This window comes from Terrapene carolina, unplaced genomic scaffold, assembly GCF_002925995.2.
Source record: "Terrapene carolina triunguis isolate 2854851 unplaced genomic scaffold, T_m_triunguis-2.0 Scaffold113, whole genome shotgun sequence".
Classification (NCBI taxonomy): Eukaryota; Metazoa; Chordata; order Testudines; family Emydidae; genus Terrapene; species Terrapene triunguis.
The window spans coordinates 13,590,551-13,610,458 of NW_020664464.1; the positions used below are offsets into that span (position 1 = coordinate 13,590,551).

The 19,908-nt window shown below is 42.7% G+C and overlaps 1 protein-coding gene across 1 annotated transcript in view; it reads right to left on the bottom strand.

Moving 5' to 3' along the window:
• Nucleotides 1-4,117: 4,117 nt before the first annotated feature.
• CUNH9orf135 (chromosome unknown C9orf135 homolog) overlaps nt 4,118-19,908 on the bottom strand; it is a 46,850-nt gene continuing 31,059 nt past the window's right edge. Inside the window, exons 5-6 of the mRNA XM_024211031.3 lie at nt 18,744-18,801; nt 4,118-4,784 (exon numbers count right to left, since the gene is read on the bottom strand). Coding sequence (XP_024066799.2) covers nt 4,587-4,784; nt 18,744-18,801 — 256 coding nt within the window. The 3' untranslated portion in view covers nt 4,118-4,586. The remainder of the gene's footprint in view (nt 4,785-18,743; nt 18,802-19,908) is intronic.

Sequence of the window (19,908 nt, forward strand, 5' to 3'; positions counted from 1 at the left end):
AATGGGCTTCGAGCAATTTATCTGAGGGAGGCCCCCTTTTACTTCTAAGACCTCCGCTGATCTTAATGAAAAAATCTTTCAAAAGCATTTTCAAATTTCTTATCTCCTTGATTGGTGGTGTGTTAAGAGTGCATAGAAATACAGCATATAGCTATTGCATGTGGTTTAGATATCCAGAGCCGTGATTAATATTTGGCTGTGTTGCCTTTAGTTTCAACCTGATATCTACAAAGTAATTTCTAGTCTATATGTGGGTACTTTATCCGAAGCACAGTCATTTGGATACAATATATATTTTATGGGCAGAAAATGCTTGTATTAAATCACTGTATTGCAACAAAAGGACAACTCTGAACTCTACAATGCTCTCTATAAGTAGTTCCTTTTGAACTGTGTGGACTTTCTGAACTGTTCTTAGCCTCATTTTACCTACATTTGCTTTTGTTTTTTCCTGTTCAGTTTGTTTCTCTGACAGGCAGCTTTCCTCTGCCTTCTGCCAGTTTGAACATCTGCAGTGCATGAATGGCACCAGGACAAAGTCTGCTGGGATGCAGTTTCTTTTGCATCTATCTATTTGCATCTATTCAAGGCTGTTTGTAGGTGTGATCCTTTTAATCCATGTCAAATGTACTCCTTGGAGACTTGTGGTACTAGGTCAGTAACCCATGCTTACTGGTGTTTGGATCCATTGCACTAGAGGAATTAGTTTATTTAGTAGAATGTAGGCTGATATTCATGACTAATTTGAACAAACTTGAAATACACAGTATTGTTAACTGAGTATCATATTCTATTAGAAACTTGTGTTCTTTATCTCATGAATTCTGAGATGTCCTAAAGGCATCCTCTAACACCTCCCTGTCTGTCTAATGAAAAAGCCATACAAAAGGGGGAGAGAAAGAGTCATAGACTCATAGACTTTAAGGTCAGAAGGGACCATTATGGTCATCTAGTCTGACCTCCCGCATGATGCAGGCCACAAAAGCTGACCCACCCAATTTCCCTTATCTCAGCTGTTGAAGTCTCCAGATCGTGATTTAAAGACTTCAAGTCGCAGAGAATCCTCCAGCTTGCGACCCCTGCCCTATGCTGCGGAGGAAGGCAAAAAACCTCCAGGGCCTCTGCCAATCTACCCTGGAGGAAAATTCCTTCCCGACCCCAAATATGGTGATCAGTAGAACCCCGAGCATACAGGCAAGATTCCCAGCCGGACCCACATTTTACCAGCGATGGCACGTTATTGCCTAATTGACTAAGATCACGTTATCCCATCAAACCATTCCCTCCATAAACTTATCTAGCCTAATCTTGAAGCCAGAGAGGTCTTTCGCCCCCACCGTTTCCCTCGGAAGGCTGTTCCAGAATTTCACCCCTCTGACGGTTAGAAACCTTCGTCTAATTTCAAGCCTAAACTTCCCCACGGCCAGTTTATATCCATTCGTTCTCGTGTCCACATTAGTACTGAGCTGAAATAATTCCTCTCCCTCCCTGGTATTTATCCCTTTGATATATTTAAAGAGAGCAATCATATCTCTATGTCCACATTTTGCCTATGGTTTCAGGTGCCTATAGAATCATTGGTCACTCATCTACACCCGCAAATAGGAAAACAATAGAATTACATTCATCTGTTTGTTTCATTAAAATCAACAAAAGCCTTTGTATTTACCAAGGCTGATTTTAATTTCTACCTCAGAGTCAGAGTTAATGAACTGTGTGGAAATAGATTGGCTGTGCAAGATTTACCACACAGAAGGAAAATCCAGTTAAAGTCCTATGGGACTGAAGGCCTTAACTCTCTCTCCACTTCCACAGCTGAATATTTTATTCATTACCTACTACTACTGAATCTGAAAATTATTCTACTGAACTGTCTTAGTATTAGAATTAATGTCCAATCTCAATCTAAGGACAAATATAGTGGCTAGTTGATGCCTTGATTAAAGTTGCCTTAGACTTTCCATATCAGTGGCACAGTAGGCAGTAATCAGGCTATACAATCAGGTCAGACATCTTTGCAACATTACACTGACATCTCTTTTTTATGATATTGTATTGCAGCGTTACTCCTGGCCTCCCTTGCTTCCACCTCAGAAGAGAGAGCTTACATCACCTCATTGTTATGCTTATAAGAAGCACACAGGATCTTTTTCAGGGGAAAAGGCAATACGCCGCATTTATTGACGATACAACAATTAGCATATGCATTCAATCACACACACCACACACACACACACACACACACACACACACACACACACAGAGTCCCGCCAGTCAATGTTATAGTTACCAGTCCAAAGTCTGGATCAATCTAGTGGCCAGCTAGGTTGATCACAGGTAGGGAGGAGCCGGGTTCTGTCGGTCGCGACACGATGCTCTGGGGAAGTCTTGGCAAGATGAACCCAAAGTTTCATGGCAAGGCACCCTGTTTATATAGTGATTTTCCTTTATTGGAACCTATGAGTTCTGCACCATCATGCTGTAATCAATTGTTGTTTGACGAGTGCTTGTTTTCTTAAATTGTCCTTCTCATCCTTTATCTTGTTTTTTCATCAACTTCCTCAGGGAGTTATCCCATGCTGGTTTTGATCACAGCTATCTTGTCCCCATTGATAGGTGCCTGTCTCATCTTTAGAGTCATCAATCTGTCCTCCTCTGACATTTCAATACGGGCGTGTTGCAGCCTCCTCACTGTCTCCGGTTCCTCCCTAGACCATCTGGTTCAGCGATGGCCTTCACACTTATCTCTTAACACACACATTCCTCATTCACACACAAAACAGAATTAATTTACACAGAACATTTTGAACAGGAACATCAAGTTGCAATGCAAAAGAAAACAATCATGACATTCTTTTACTTATTTTAAAATGCTAAACCTACAACAAATTGGTGACCCTCAAATTGGTGATCCTCAAAATCAGCACAGACACAGATTCTGGCTGATGTATCTGTACCAATGGCCCATTTAGGCCATTCCTTTCTCCTATTCAAAAAGGGTGGCTGGCAGGACATGATCAAATCATACATCAATACATTTAATACATGCTACATTATAACTCTTTTTTTTTTTTTATCCTTCATTCTAAATTATACAAAATACCAACATAAAATCCTACTACTACATCATCAACGGCAGATGCCTGGCCTCAGCAGTTTTCATTGCATGCATTTTGTATAACTATCCACTTTGTTTCTAGATTAGGGGACCAATTCTGAAAAGAGGACTGAGGGCCACACGCAAAAAATTCTCATACTTGCACAGCCACCTTCATATTTGTCACTGTGCATACAGGTAACTCGTTAGTGCATAAATAACCAGCTGCACACACAGTCACAGTTATTATATATATAAAGGTCAGTGCATTTGAGTGCACACACCTTGTTTTCTAACCCTTTAATCATTCTTGTGGCTCTTCGCTGAACCTTCTCCAATTTATCAACATCTTTCTTGAATTGTGACACCAGAATTCCAGCAGCAGTTGCACCAGTGCCAAATACAGAGGAAAACAGCCTCTCTGTTCCTACTCAAGATTCCCATTTATACATCAAGAAGTGCATTAGCCCATTAGGCCAGAGCATTGTACTGGGAGTTGTGATGAGGTGTCTGCCCCACAGAGGTGCAGAAAGGGTTAATCTCAGCAGGGAGCAGTGAAAGTGAATCCTCCAAGGAGCCCTGAGAGATTGTGTGAGGCACAGCCAAATCAGGGAGGAGTTGCAGGGAGCAAACCAATCTGGGCCCGGCAGGCGCAGATAAGAGGAGCTGCAGGGCAGAGCAGGCAGTAGCTGTTTGGAGCTCATGGAGTGAAGGCTGGGCTCCCAGCAGGTGGAAGGAGTACTAGCACCATGGACAGGGCAGTGCTTGAAGGCCCTGAGGTAAGGGTGGAGTAGGTGCAGGGGCATGGGGACGAGGCCCTGGAAAAAGTGGTGAGCAGTTCCAAGGAGAGCAGCTTGACGCTGCTATCAACAGGGTCCTTGGATCGGGACCCGGAGTAGTGGGCGGGCCTGGGTCCCGCCCTCAACACTGGGGAAGTGGCATCATTATTGGACTGCAATATTAACCCCCAGAAGGGGGAAAACATGGATGGCCAGAGGGCAGAGCCATGAAGAGGACACTGCGGTTCCTGAGGCAGCAAAAGGGGTTGCAGGCAGATGCAGAGACAGAGTGATAGTATGAAAACTGCGGTCTGGGAGGGTGTCTGCCTTGAGCTAATCCCCAGAGTGACCAGGCGGAGGCACCATCCCAGTGAGTGATGTGCCCTGTGACAGGAGCTCATATCCACAACCCCAAAGCTTTTTCAGAGTCATTGCTTCCCATGATAAACTCTCCCATCACAGCAACAGTGTTCAGCTAAGATCAGTGTATATACAATCTGTAAAAGATCCATAAAATGCTTAATCATAAAAATACTCAATATATAGGAAACCTTCATACAAGGTTGGTATAGTGCAACCCAATATAAAGAGATCACTTGCAGAACAATGCATCTACTGTAGCAAGCATTTCAAAAATATTTATTGGAATATTTGGAAAATAGTTAATACATGACATACAATGTGTCTATTTCAGATTCTATTATAAGTGCTTAGAAATGATCTTCATGCACGTTTGACGATATAGGATTAGTTACTGGGAAGACCTGTTGCTTTATATCCATATTAGCATATATCCCACTCTCATCTTGCCATGTGTTGATACCATGTCTTCTGTAATCTGCTGTGTCAGTAAACTGAGAGTGACATTTTCTATGAACTATAGAATAACCATCTGGTTGGGCTCCAACCTGTGGAAACAAGAGAGATTATAGTAGTTCATTCTTCAGCAAACAGAAATGTTCAAAAACATGCTGCTTGATAACATCTTGCTCATATTATGGTCAAACTTTAACCTGCAAGAAATTAAACCACTTCACAGAATATAATTTTATCTCCTAATTAAATGTCTGATCACAATATCTGATTCACTGAATTGTGGACCACAGGATATGTATGATTTAGTGGCCAAGATTGGCAAACTTGGAAGACTGATTTATTTCCTAGCTTCTGGAGATTATTTTTGTAATTAAACTAAACAATGATAAAAATATTTATTCTTGTGCAATTTTTTTCTAAGAAAAGGAAGGTAACGTACCTTACAATAACTGGAATTCTTCAAGATGTGTGGTCCCTACGGATATTCATTGTTGGTTCTCATGTGCTCCATGCACCTGAGCCTGGAAGATTCTTCACTAGCAGCATCTGTTGGTTCACCTGTGCCCTGTGCCTCCTTGTGCTCCGAACCAAGGGCACAAGTGATGGCAAAGACAAACTGTCTCTGCAGTTCCTACTCTGCTGCAAATCAAGTAAATAACTGAGCAGAGGAGAAGGAGGACAGGTCGTGGAATACCAACAGGGATCATGCATCTTGAAGAACTTCAGTTACTATAAAGGTAAGTAACCTCCCTTTCTTCTGCAAATGCTGGTACCTGTAGATGTTCACAGGTGGGTGACTCACAAGCAGTACTCATTGAGGAGGAGGGTGTGAAGACCCAGGGTACACCACAGATTGCAGGACTGCTGTACCAAAGGATGCTGAAGAAGCTTGGACCAATATGTAGTGTTTGGTAAAGGTGTGCAATGAGCTCCGTGTCACTGCTCTACAGATTTCTACAAAAAGTATGCCTTGCAGAGAAGTAGTTGAGTGGCCCTCATACCTTGAGGAAGAGGAATTAACATATCATAACACAGTAGAATACAGCCTGCAATCTATTTTGAGAACCTTTGAAATGAAATTGCCTCCCCTTTGATCCACTTCGCAAAGGAGAAGAATAATCTCAGGGATTTTCAAAAGGGCTTCATCCTTTGATGGTAAAAAAGCCAAAGCTCTAGAAATATCCAGGGAATTGTCTCCCAGCCTCTCTAGTGTCATGAGATTCAGGTAGAATACTGCTAGATGGATAGTCCAATTCACATGGAATCTGGAGGAAACCTTTGCAATGAATTTGGGATGTAACCTTAGGGACACTTTGTTATGGAACACTATGTAGGGAGGGTCTGCCATAAAAGCCACAAGCTCCCCAACTCTCCTAGCTGAAGTGATTGCTGTTAGGAAGACTACTTTCATAAATAGATAGAGAAGGGAACAGGAGGCCAAAGGCTCGAATGGTGGATTCATAAGTGCCGACAGTAGGAGATTAAGGTCCCAGTTAGGAATTGGCACCGATACTGGAGGCTCTGACAAGACCCCTCAGAAATGTCATGGTCATAGGGTGGGTATACACCACACAATTATCTACTGGAGAATGGAAAGTGTTGATTGCTCCCAGTGCGCACACAATGAGCTAATGGATAAACCCAAAGACTTCAGGGAAAGGAGCTATTCCAATTGGTAGGCATGCCAAAATCCAATGGATGTACGTGGTGATGCTGCCACCAGATGAAAAATCTCTTCCACTTGGCAGCATAGTATTTTCTCATGGAAGCTTTTCTGCTGTGGCTGAGGATGGATTGGACTTCCTTGCAGCAAGACTTTTCTATGCTTGTCACCCATCCAAATACCAAGCTGTGAGGTGGAGGGAGATCAGGTTGGGATGGACGGTTTTGCCTTTGTTCTGAGTCAGAAGGTTCAGCAACACATAGACATCTGGTAGATACTGGTGAACCAAAACTGTCTCAGCCATCACGAAACCACTAGGATCACTGTCAATTTGTCTTGGATGATCTTGTTCAGGACATGATGTAGGAGCGGAATGAGTGTGAATGCATACACTGGTGGCTCTGACCACTGAACCATGAATGAATCCCCTCTAGAATTGTGCCCTTGAGCAACACAGGAGCAATAGGCTAGACATTTCTTCTTAACTGGGATGCAAAGAGGTCCCATGACGGGGGCCCCACTGACAGAAGACGTTCTGCACCACCAAGTTGTGAAGTACCCACTCGCAGTCTCTGTGGAAGTGGTCTCTGCTGAGGCTGTCTGCTACAGTGTTCATTACTCTGGGAAGGTGCACTGCTGATAGGGTGAACTGGTGTCAGATGCACCAGTTCCAGAGCTTGTCTCTTGTTTATGTAGAGTACTGCTGTTACGTTGTCTGACATGATGTGAACATATGAAAGGCAGAAACCTTTTGCAAGCCTCGTGCACTGCCCGAAGATTGAGTAGACTGATGTGTAACTGGGACTCCTGTTGAGTCCAAGAACCTTGCACTCCTTGGATGCCCAGATGTGCTCCCCAATCTGGAGGGAAGGGGGTGGTCTGTGATTAGATTCTATGTAGGTGGAGGGGAAACAAAGGGAACCCCTACAAACACAGATTTCTTTTTTTCCCCACCAGATGAGAAGACAGAACACTGAGGGATCCTAACTTGTCTAAGGTATCTCTGTTCAGCATGCAGACATGCAGAGCCATGCCTGAAGGCAATGAAGATGGAGCCTGGTGAAGACTGTTTTGTATCTGCAGGCAGCCATGTGTATGAGCTCAGAAAAGAGCTGTCATCTATGGACTCAGTCAGAGTTAGGTGATTTTTGAGATCCCTGATTGCAAGACCCTGTCTTTAGCTAAGTAAGCTTTGGGTGAAGTCAAGTCCAGAGTTGCTCCAATCAATTCTATAATGTGCATGGCGATTAAACTGGACATTTCTAAGTTCATTTGAAGTCCTACAAATTGCAGGAAACTGAGTATATTGTAAATTGAACTTCCCCAGATGACCGTCCTGTGAGCAGCTAGTCATCGAGGTTAGGAAAAAACTGGACTGCCCTGGCGACAAAGTGTGTTGCTACCATCGAGAATTCCTTTGTGAAAACTCTTGGGGCTGTCGAGAGGCCAAAAAGAACCCTGTACTGGTAATGTTCTAGTCCCACCAAAAAGCACAGAAAATTCCAGTGAGATGGGTGAATGTCTATATGAAAACAGACATCCTTCAAATTGAGAACTGCAAACCAGTCGCCTTTGTTGAGGAAAGGGATGTTGCGATAATTGGGCCTACAAATTTGCCCTAATTGTGAGCAACTGTAAAAAGTAAATGAAAGTTCATGTCACAATAACCAACAGACATTGATGGGAAAAGGTAAGAAAGGGAGACAGACTGAATTAGTCCAAACACAAATGCCTACTGATATAACTCTAAAACTGTGTGAAGATCATGCTTGGTACACAATAAAAGTGGGAACCAGAAGTCAGTGATGAAAATCAGTGTGTTGGAAACTAGGCCTAATTCATGGACAAAATAATGAGGGGATGGGCTATTCCACCCATCACTCCCTTTTTGGGTCCTTTAAAGAAAGAGATTTTAGGGAGAAAAACGGACTACTGGAGTGATCTTCACCATTATGGCTGCCACCCCCATCATCTCCTAGGACCCCAGGCCTACATCATCTTGATCTTGAGAGATGTCCTGTCCTGACTAGGCCAGATAGAGGGACCCACTGCCACTTCTGGATCCTAAAACACCACCTGGGATGAAACAGGACTGGACTTTAACAACAGCAGCAGCAACAACTCCAGCCCATCTCAACTAACTTCTTATTTTTCCCCAAAAGGCTAGTTATTACAATCTTTAATATTGTCTAAGAGACTGTCAGATAAGGGAGGTTTTACTTCTAAAAGTGTTCTCCAGCTAAAGGGGAAAAGGAAAAAGGGATGTTGTTAATATGAAAGCCTTATGTAATACTTTACATTTTCAAAGACTGTTTTCCCTTCTTGTCTTGTTTGATAAAAGTTTTAAAGGATTTTTAATGATGCGTTTGCCATGGTTTTAATCAGGCTGAGGTCTCTGAATACCAAAACCCAAACCTTGCTTAACACTGTTTAATGTTGGACAGTTACTGGACTATTTTTACACCTTTAACCCATATATTCCTCCTAAATTAATACAACAGAGATTATGGAATCCAGAGTGGTCATCCTGAATCTCAAACAGCATATGAAGACATTCAGCTGTCTGAGATATAGAATGGGTCTCCTTCTTGAAATGAGGAAGTATCTCAAATAGAAACCCTTCCCCCTGTGTTGACGAGGCATGGGTTCTATGGCTCCTAACTGAAGATGGGGGTTTATCTCCTGTCTGAGGAACCTGTCATGAGAGGGATCCCTGAAGAGGGACAGGGAGTGGGGTTTTAGTGTAGGAATGGGTCTTGGAGATTAATTCCTTTCCATCTGTCTGAAGTAACATGTTGCCATATTGGAAAGAAATGGAACAGGTGGCCACTGATGGGGGTGGGACTGTATGGCTGCACCAAGACTGGTTTGTAGCTCTTGAAGGTCCCATCAAAATGATTTCTTGGCATGGGATAGCTGGTGAGGGGGGAAGCAATAGTATGGGGTGCATTCTGCCTGCAGTGGTGTAACTTCTGGTTTCCTGGGTGGTTCATAAGCTCATTGATGGAAGAAGGGCTGGGGAGCGAGTCACTGTCTATGACAGTGGCTTAGATTACTTTCCTCCAAGTAAATCCCCAGCAAGCAGAGGGTAGCCTGAGAGTCTTTGAGAGAGTATAATGATTTGTCTATTTTTTTGCTGAACGTAAGGTTACCCTTGAAGAGGTTTTCTACCATTGCTTGGACTTCAGTAGGAAACCCCACGGACTGAAGCCAAGAATCCCACCTTATAATTACTGAAGTTTCCATAGAGCAGGAAATGGGGTCAGTTGCTTTGAAAGACGTTTGGAGGGACAATTAAGCTATCCATCATCCAGAATAGTCTGAAACTGTAGCCTGAGCTCCTGAGGAAGCTTGCTAGCAAATGGAGATGCCTTATTATAATGAGTCATTTCGAAATCTAGAGCCTGGTAATTTGCCATCCGGAATTGTAGGCTGGCAAAAGAGAAGCTCTTCCTCTCAAGGAAGGTCCAGTTTTCTCCCTGTTGGATGGGGTAACCAAGGCTACTGCAATCTGTTGTGCTTGGTACTGGCTTGAACTACTAGCAAAGTTGGGACAGGATGCGGAAAAACATTCTGCCTCTTTAGATGAGACAAAAGTATCTTTTCTCAGTCTTTTTTGTGGTTGGAGCACAGTTAACTGCAGTGTGCCAAACAGCCGGGGCCAATTCTAATATGGCCCTATTGATGGGAAGTGCCACCTTACCAGGGCCCATAGTTTGGAGGATGCCCAGAAGCTTGTGAGTAGGGTCCTGAACTTCTTCCAGAGGGATCTGTAAAGCCTTCACAATCATCCTCAGGAGGTCCTGAAATTATTTAAAATCATCAGGTGGCGAAGGTGAAACCAGCATCACTGCTTTGGAGACAGGGAAGACTGAGCTGCAGGTGGATCAGGCAGTTCTAGCTGCTTGGGGTGTTCCTCCTCTTTACAGTGCTCCTGGGTGGGAAGGAGGGGGGGCGTTGAGGCTTTTCCCGCTAAGAAGAGTTGTGTTCATATTCCTGCTCTGATCCCTTGGAGTCAGGAGGCCCAAAGTATCGGACCCAAGGTGCCAATAAAGCCCAAATACAGGGTTGTATGGGTATACAACCCCATAGTGGAGGACTTCACTGATCCCAGGCCTGCTGGTATGTCTTGAGGCAGGGAGAGGGCACCAGTGCCAAATCTTGGGACCATTGGAGTGGTCAATGCATTGGCCTCAATCTTGCCGGAGGAGTAAGAGTCCTTGGCATCTACAGGAAGAGCTGTCAGTACCTCATGTCTTATGCCATGATTGGTAGATTGAATTGGTGAGTGGCACACTTTTGGTGCCCAGAGGTCAACACCCCAACTGATAGAAGGGACCAGGGAGTGGGGTGTACCAATGGTGTAAGTACCTCCCTGGAGATCACTGGAACAGAAAGTAGCAGTGACTCTGAGTTGATGTAAACCCTAGTTCCTCAAGAATAGCATAGCTGGGTCCAGCAGAAGAGCTCTATGTGTTGGTGGATTGGACAGTGCAGATTCAGTGCAGGAGGTAGCTGTTAGTACCGCTAAGTCCCTCTTCCTCATGTAGTGTGGATCCGCCAGTGCAGAGGGTGATCGAACCAGACCCATCCCTTACATAGGCAGTGGGCTGTGGGTATCCCTGGCTCTCAGTATTGGCCCATGTTCATTGGGAGCTGCAGACCCATACTGGGGCATAGAATCTCATCTGAGTTAGAGGAGGCAGATATGTTAGAGGGTTTAAGTGCAGATTTCTACTGCTTCTTATGAGTGTTTCCTTTACCTTCTTCCCATCCACACCTGGTAGAGTTTTTAAATCTGCACTCTTACCATCCAGGACTGCAAAATGCCATGTCCAAAAGGATGCTAATGGCAGATCCTGATGATGTTTGGAGGAGGTGGCAGAAACCCCAGGGTTGAGCTGTGGCCGTAGAGTTCCATCAGATGCTTCCTAACCCAGAATTCTCAAGACTGCACATGAATGCTGCATCTGAAGAAGTGAGGTGTTTACCCACGAAAGCTTATGCCCAAATAAATCTGTTAGTCTTTAAGGTGCCACCAGACTCCTTGTTATGAATGGAATGAGACACTCCCCAAGGCAGCACAAACAGGAGGTTTAGGGATCACTAACTGGGAAGACCTGGGAGCAAGCCAGGCGGGACGTAAAGCTGAGGCTTTGAGGCATAATAGGTGGTCTGAAGAGTGGGGGTGGCCTGGAGGATACCTCCTACCCCCAACACTATTCTAACTAGCTATAGCTACAATAAAATAATTTACAAAAAAAAAAAAAACCCTGAATAGAAGTCAGGAACACTAGGAAAGCTGTGGATGCTATTGAAGTTCCATCTCGGTCCATGAGCAGTAGAAAGGAACTAGAAAGGCAGTTGGTTCATGTCACTCCTTATGCCCTCAGTTTGGAGAACACGAAGGCACAGGAAAAGACCAATGGACACTGCTAGTGAAGAATCTTTTAGTCTCAGGCGTATGTGTAGCCATAGTGAATACCTATAGGGACCAGCACTCAAAGAACTCAAAAGACTCTTGTGTTTCAGAATTTACAATGTGTTAAAAAGCAGACCATGGTAATTATTTTTGTAACTGTCATTTTTTTATTAACATAAATAGCATCCATTCAAAGGAGTAATATCACTAACCATGTTTTCATTTCTTGGATTTGCTGCATAATGTATCAAGGCAATTGTTAGAAACAAAGCTCAAGGAAAAAAACAACAGCAATATTAATTCCTTCTATGAATTTGCCTTAGTCAAGGAGCACTATTTGGGATATTTATTTTCAGTCTAGTTTACTTGGACATCTAGTTTAATAAAACAGGGCACCATATCATTATCTACATCCCAAAAGGAAGCTTATTTCTGTAGGAACAGGCCAGGGTTATATTTGACAGGGATATTGAGCACAAGATCCTACACTAATGAACCAATTTTTGTTCGGAATAGCTATTAATTTTACAGCAAGCCAAGGATGCTGAAAATTAGATGACCAGAGCTGCTGAACAAAACAACAAAGGGATTAAAAAATGTTTTGTTTGATCACAGAATCAGAGTACTGAGCTTTATTAGAACTAGAAGGTTAGCTGGTATATGCATGGGCAGTTATTGCCTAAGGGCTTCAGAGAAGGTATAAAACAATAAGTATAAAAACTACAAGTCATAAAGAGACATCCTATTTGAGCTTCTCTCCTGCTGTATAAAATTACAAAACAGGCTTTCAAGAAGTCTTCATTATTTCATGTCTATCTTTGCTCTATGGAGAATTCATCCCTCATTGTTTCTTTGTTTTGAACAATACTGAAGAAGAGAGATTAATTCCTCTGAATACTGTTAAACTAACAATCACATTTCTTGTTTGATGGATATTGCTATCCTGTATCTTTAAAAAAATGTTTTGACTAAGCACCTATATATGGGTTTTTAAAGTATATTTCATAGGCTATGGTCTGTATCAAATTTTTGCTTAAACCTTTCTTTATAAATGTAGAAAACATAGCAAATGATACAAAGCAAATACATTAATTATATTTTTTTTCTATAGGCGTTCATATTAAGAAAGCTTTTCTGCTCTCTTTAATCAACAAAAAGCTTTCATAAGGAGTGTAAATACTTGTCAAAGATCCTACCAAGTGCCCTGTTCCAGCTCCCCACCAAGACTGCTGTAATGGAAATCCAAGCCTGTGCTGCTCTGGATCCCTGGGGAGTTTCAAGCTCCTAGTGCTTCAGCAGGCTGCAGCATTGATTCCTCTCTAGACTTCTCTGGCACATTTCCGGGGCACTGACTCACAGTCTGTTACCCTTTATAGGAAATGGGGCTTCTCAGCCCACTGCTTTGGACCCCAGGAGCAGCACTGAATGACCCCTGAGATATCCTGGTAACTCAAAACACCCCCTTTTCCCAAAATTCCACCCAAAGGAGTGAAGGTTCTGGTTTACAGTTTAATAACTCTCTCTCAAGGCATGAAGTACATGTAAAGCAGTCAATAAACATAGACTGTACAAAGTATAACACCTTTATGCACAGGTGCCAGCTTCCTCATTTCCCCAGGGGTGCTCGAGCCCTGCTCAGCCCCAGGTCCCCCATTCCACCCCTTCCAAGGCCCCACTCCTTCTCACACCCATTCTGTCCCCTCCTCCGAGTGCGCTCCACCCCCTCCTCCCCAGCGCCTCCTGCACACCACTGAACAGCTGATAGCAGCGGGTGGGAGGCCCAGGGAGAGGAAGGTGCTAATCGGCAGGGCCACCAGCAGGCGGGAGGCACTAGGGGGAAGGGAGAGGATCTGATCTGCAGGGCTGCCGGTGGGTGCTGAACACCCTTTTTTTTTTTTCCGTGGGTGCTCCAGCCCTGGAGCACCAACAGAGTCGGCGCCTATGTTCTTTTATACTTAATTGTGTCGTGCACAAGAGAGTATGGATCATACAAAACAATGTGAGTCCTTGGGAAACCAGCTGGATCGAGGCAGGCAAAGTTCCCACCAAATGCAAGCTGCTGCATACTACCTGGTCTCTTCCTCATGATTCTGTGACATTGCTCACTCCTGCCCCACCCTTCCTCTTTCTGCCTCACTCCCCCTATTCCTGTGTATTTCTTTATTTAAAACTCTTCCTGGTCACCTGGTCTCTTTTGTTCTACTTCTGGTAACTTTCCATTGCTCCTACCTTCCCGCCTCCTTTCTGGAGTCAGCTAAAACTGTTTTCTAAGGATGTAGCTCATCCACTGTCCCAGATGTTTGCACCTGAATCAGGTCTTTAAGTCCTAAGCACCTTTGTATTGTATCCGTCTGGTGCATACATGCTACAGGGCCCGTCAGCAAAGATGGACCCACACACATATAAGCACTCAAGACACAGCAGATTTTCATAATACAACTTAACAATATCAATCAAAATTCATAAGTTGTATAGGTATAGCCCCACTATCACATACCATTCTACTGTAGGTTAATATATTCTTGGCAAATACAGTAATGCAAACTGTCATATATCTAATGAAAGAAAAATGGCCAGTTAAGCATGGCCAATATCCTAAGGGTGGTCTATCAAAACACTCAGTCAAATGACAATCGACTTTTGTGTGCAAACACTTTACAGAATAAGTTATGCCATTTAAAAAGAGTATATGGCCATGATTCTCATCCTACCAAAGTCACTGGCACACAAAGTAAGGCATCCAGACCATAACATGAACCCTCTTTTCCTTCCCCAAGTTAAGTACTGCATTAAACTTTCCATTTTTGGTGCACAAAACAGAAATTTTACCTTAATTTTTATTTATATCAGTATGTGATTTCCTTCACTTCCAAGTGAAAGGTTTCTACATTTATTATAAATATATGTTGCAAAGTAGTTTCCAATGATGATAAAATGCAAACAAGCTAAATTACTTATCTATGGGCTTGCTCCTACTTTTCAATGGGTCAATGAGAGTTTTGCCATTCACTTCAGTGGGAACAGGTTCATTTATGTGTAATTTATTCTGTTTGGGTTTTTGTTCCCCTTCTGCCTTCCTCTGAAGCACCAGAGATAGCCACAGCTGGAGCTGGAATACCAGATGGGCTGGGCTGGTGCTTTAAGGTGGTACAGAGAAAATTCTCTTTCTCTGATGCTCTGTTGGTGAGTCTTGCTCACATTCTCATTGTCAAAGTGATTGTCATTTTTGGAGTCAGGAAGGAATTTTCCTCCAGATCAGATTAGCAGGGACCTTGGGGTTTTTCACATTTCTCTGCAGCCCGGGGCATGGGTCGCTTGCTACGATCATCTGGGTCAGTCTCACGAAAATAATTGCCTGCAATTGCAGGAGCCTCCAGCATTGGTGCATCTCGGTCCCTTCTGTTCTCTGCCTATAGTGCACAATAGGTTTAGTCTCCTGAGGGTTATAAATACTTTAATCCAGGTTATTGGATTCAATGCAGGAATAAGTGGGTGAGGTTTGATGGTCTGTGGCATGCTGGAAGTCAGACTAGATGATCTGATGGTCTCTTCTGGCCTTAAACTCCATGCCTCCATGATTATGATTTATACTTATCCTTTTCCTATTGAACACATAGAATATTATAAAAATTGTTTTGTTGTGCATACTGTATATTTTTTCCTGATTCCCATTTTTCACCTTGTTTGGACATGATGTGCTAAGCAAAATATCATAGAATTTCAATAAAATTGTGCCTTAGAACAGGACAAACAAGCAAAAACGGAAGTCTTTCAGGATCTGATGCTAGGCCTGTGATAAAAAGAAACTTTTCCAGGTATTTATAGTAAGTTTTTGTTCAAAGCTGGGGAAGTTCTGCTATAAATAGTCTCTGTTTATACTAGTTTCTTTCCTATAAAATTTCTCACTGCTGCTATCGCTGGTTCAGCTGCAATATCATGTAGACAGAACTTCAGGCAACCGCTGGCATTTTAACCAGTGGGTAGTCTGACCAGTTGAACATACTGACAGACCAGGATTGGGAGGTATAGAGGGTTTGCAAAATGTCTTAGTCAATGAGAGTTGCAGGGTGCTCAGTGCTTCTGAAAAACTCAGAAAATTATTTAGGTGCCTAAATAGGGATTCAAAAGACCCTTTTTTTGGGGTGCAAATCTGGGCCCTAAATAGCTGTGATATGTATTCCATTCAATTATTGTAGTTGCTGTGATGCATTACAAAGTCATGAAATGATGTGGTATTGCATCATCTTCTGGTGACAGGATGCAGTAGGGGGAAGAGAACGGGGTTGAGAGGCGAGGAGGTGTCTAAAAGGTATTCAAGTGCAAAAGTAGGCCCCTAGCCCACTCAAGCACGTGTGTGGGGGGGGGGGAGGGGAGGGTACCTCTCTGGTGCTACCTTCCCCCATTCCTATGAATATCATCATTTATGAGATGACTAGATCAAGACAGAGAACCTGTATTGATGTAAAAACAACAAATAAGAAGAGAGGGCTTAGGGTCCTTCCTCAGAAAATTTTTGAAACTCTTGATATAATTCCTTGCATTATAGAAGATTTTAAACTTGCCAGAGGAAAGTTGTGTTTTATTAAACTATCAACCTACATACACCAAAGCTGCCAAATCCAGCACACCCCACCAAATAAAAGCAGAGCAATGTGACACTCTTGGTTCGCCCAGGCCAGTAAGTAGGTCAATTGACAGCTGCCTTGCAACTCTAAGGCCACGTCTACACTACCCGCTGGATCGGCAGGTAGTAATCAATCTATCGGGGATCGATTTATCGCGTCTCATCTAAACATGATAAATCGATCCCTGAATCGATGCCCGTACTCCACCTCGGCAGGAGGAGTAAGCGGAGTCGACGGGGGAGCCGCGGCGGTCGATTTGCCGCCGTGAGGATGGCCAGGTAAGTCAAACTAAGATACTTTGGCGTAGCTGAAGTTGCATATCTTAGATCGATCCCCCCCCCAGTGTAGACCAGCCCTGAGTGCCTTAATGCAATGCTATGATTCTGTGTCTGACAGCTCTGACATCAACAGCCACCATACAAGCTGGCAGGTCACACCGTAGCTTCCACCACACAGTTACTCTTTGCAGCAGGACCTCAACAACCCTTCCAGCCCCAAGTTCTCCCTACAAAATGTCTTTCTCTGCAGTGCTAAGCACTTCTTAATGTAGCACCCACAAATTCTTATTTCACTGCTCCTTTAAAGACTGTACAGCAAAGCTTATTAACTAAACTTAGTTAACTTATTAACTTAACGCTCCACTTCAGTCAAAACACTGAGTTGAATAATGGTAAAAGTAAAACAAGTTTATTAAAAAAGGGACATAGGTTTAAGTAATACCAAGAAAAGGAATAAGAATAGAAATGGCTACGAACAACAGTAAAAATATTTTTCTAAGACTAAAACTCAACAAACGAGTCTTTTGTTCAAAGAAGGTTTTCTCCGCACAGTCATTCTCCCAGCATGGCTGGCCCATTCTTTAGCCAGGACCCAACACACACAGCTCAAAGCACTTCGTTTCTCTGACTCCTTCGGTGAAGGATAACGCGGCTCTCTCCCCTTCAGATTATGACAACAGTGTGTTAAGTGTAGAGAGTATGTCAGGCCTGGCAAGAGTTGCTGAAACAATGCTGAACTACCAAGGGCCTCTGTGTCCCAACAAGGTTATCACCACTCCTATCTCAATGAATACTCGGCTCAACTAATCAAGCTTCCTCCTTACACCTTGTCACCCAAGGGACCAGACAGGGCCATTTTGTTGCTCCTGAGATTTTTTCCTCTGCGTTGAGGGGTCCTGAAATAGTATCTCTTCTTCTATCCCCTTGAAGCTTTCAGTGAGATTCCCCTCTTTCCCTGGAGAGAAGGCAATGCTGTTAAGAGGACTCATCTTCATGTAAAAGAGGCTATTAAAGAACATCTCTTCTCTCCTTAGATGTTGTTCCACATATTGGGGGGAAAGACTAGAAGCCCCAGAAACTCCAAAGCCAGGTGTCAGGTCCTTCTGCTGCTCCTATTTTAGATTCCCATGGATGGCAAGTCCTCGATTCACCAGTCAGTGAGATGGAGCAATCAGCACTCCCTCATGTTCCCGCCTCATTTTAACCTCTACCTTTTATTCCTAGAAGTGGTCCCCTCTCGGTCAGTGCTGAGGTACGTTGCTAGGGCAGTGTCCGAGAGCTTACACATGCACATGCTGTACCTTTTATACAAACAGCAGACTTCAGACTCCATGTCTGACAGGCAAGCATCTTTCCCAAACAATATATTCAGATTACAATAAAAATTTGTTTAAAAGTATGGAGGAGTCTCTGAGAGGATACAGTAATCACCTCTGTACTCAAAAAAAAAAAAAAAAGGAACTTTCCCAAAACCTTTGGTTTGCTCTCCAAAAAACTGTTATTCCTTTAAGTTTTTATTTTATTTTGATTATTATTTAATTCCAGTTTTATATTTGTTACAATACACACAACACAATTCTTTCACTCCTTGAATCAAGAGAACACTGATACTCATGCATGTGGTGGTGAAAAAAGAAGATACACAGAAATAAATTCTTTAAGCTTTTATCTTGCTGAAGCATCATTAAGTTTAACCAAATATGGAAAGAAAGTTATAAATATCTTATTTTCCACAAAACACTGAGCTTGTGTGGTAGATAACCAAGAAAGGACAGAAAATAGCTGTGGAGGGAAATCTTAAATAAACAGTTTGCTAGCAAGTTATGGGCAAATTAAGAACTGTGTCCCTGTAGTATATAAACTCAAAAATAAATTATAGCTGTTATAACTGTCTCACTTCATTACTGACTCCCACAGTTATATTGCTAATGGCTCTATGCAAATATGAACAAATCAACATTTCAGCAGCCTCTTCTTTTCCCAAGGTTAATTAAACGCTCTAGATATGAAGCTACATGTAAAACATCACTGTAAAATAGGACTTTTCTGCTCCATATACTTACATATGGCGTATAATCATATGGAGGAACATAGTCTATACGGTATGTTGTATCCAGATACCTATGATGCACAAAACAAACAAGTAAGGTATATGGTATCACAAATAACTTTTATTTAAGGACAGTTTATTTTATAGATAATGCAAACATTAGGATAGCACTTTTTGGAAGTGCAGTTAACTGTTTAAAGTCTTGTCAAATCTGGTCACAACAGATTAGTCCAAAAAGACTGTCCTTCACTTCGTGAATAAGGTTGACTGAGCAAACGTATGCTGCAATTTACTTCCCTCTTTCTACTTGGAAAAAAGGAAATTTCAGGTCACAATCCACAGGCAGACTATTTTTATATGAATTTAACTGGGAGCAGTCCTTATACTGAGCCATATAGTGCTACATTTTCAGACATGCGTGTGCAAAAATTCACCCACCTATTTGCATACACTAAATCTATATAAGCAAGTACTGAGATGTGCACGCATAGAGTTAGAGCTTTGCATGCACACACCGATCTGTGCCTTACGCCAATAAGCTGGGCACATACATGTTTGAAAATATGGCCTGATATCTTCCTTTGTAAGATATTGTAACTGTAATACAAAATCTTTCTCTATTATAGCTTTAGTTAAAAGGACATCCTTCGTTTCATAAGAGATACGTAAGTTAGGAAACAGTAGAAAGGTTAACCATAGGTATCATTCACAAGGGCAAAGTGGAGCAATTCCTACTATAACCTTCCAATTCAAAGTTTAAATCAGCATTTTTTCCTACAGTTGAGCTATGTTTATGTGCTGTAGCCTGTAGGATTATCAGTGTTGTTAGAATACCTGAGCTTTTTCCACCCACTATCTGTCTGTCAGGTGCAGTGCTAATGCACCCCAGACTTCGTTCCTGTCAGTTCAAAGGAAGGAGCACTCACCTTAAAGTACAATGGGGGAGAAATTATCAGCAGACTTATAGGTAGATAAGCAGCAGAAAATAAATAGGTTCAAGACATAGGACTTGTTCTGTAACATAGGAGATTCAGCTGCACAGAGTTTAGGCAGGCACCATTTAACTATTTAGGTACTATATCCAGCAAGGTGGAACCCTCCAGAGCATGCTCAGAGGAGTCTTACAATGAGGAGAGAGGGGCTCTATAAACCATTCTTGTAAGGTCTCTGGTGGTATA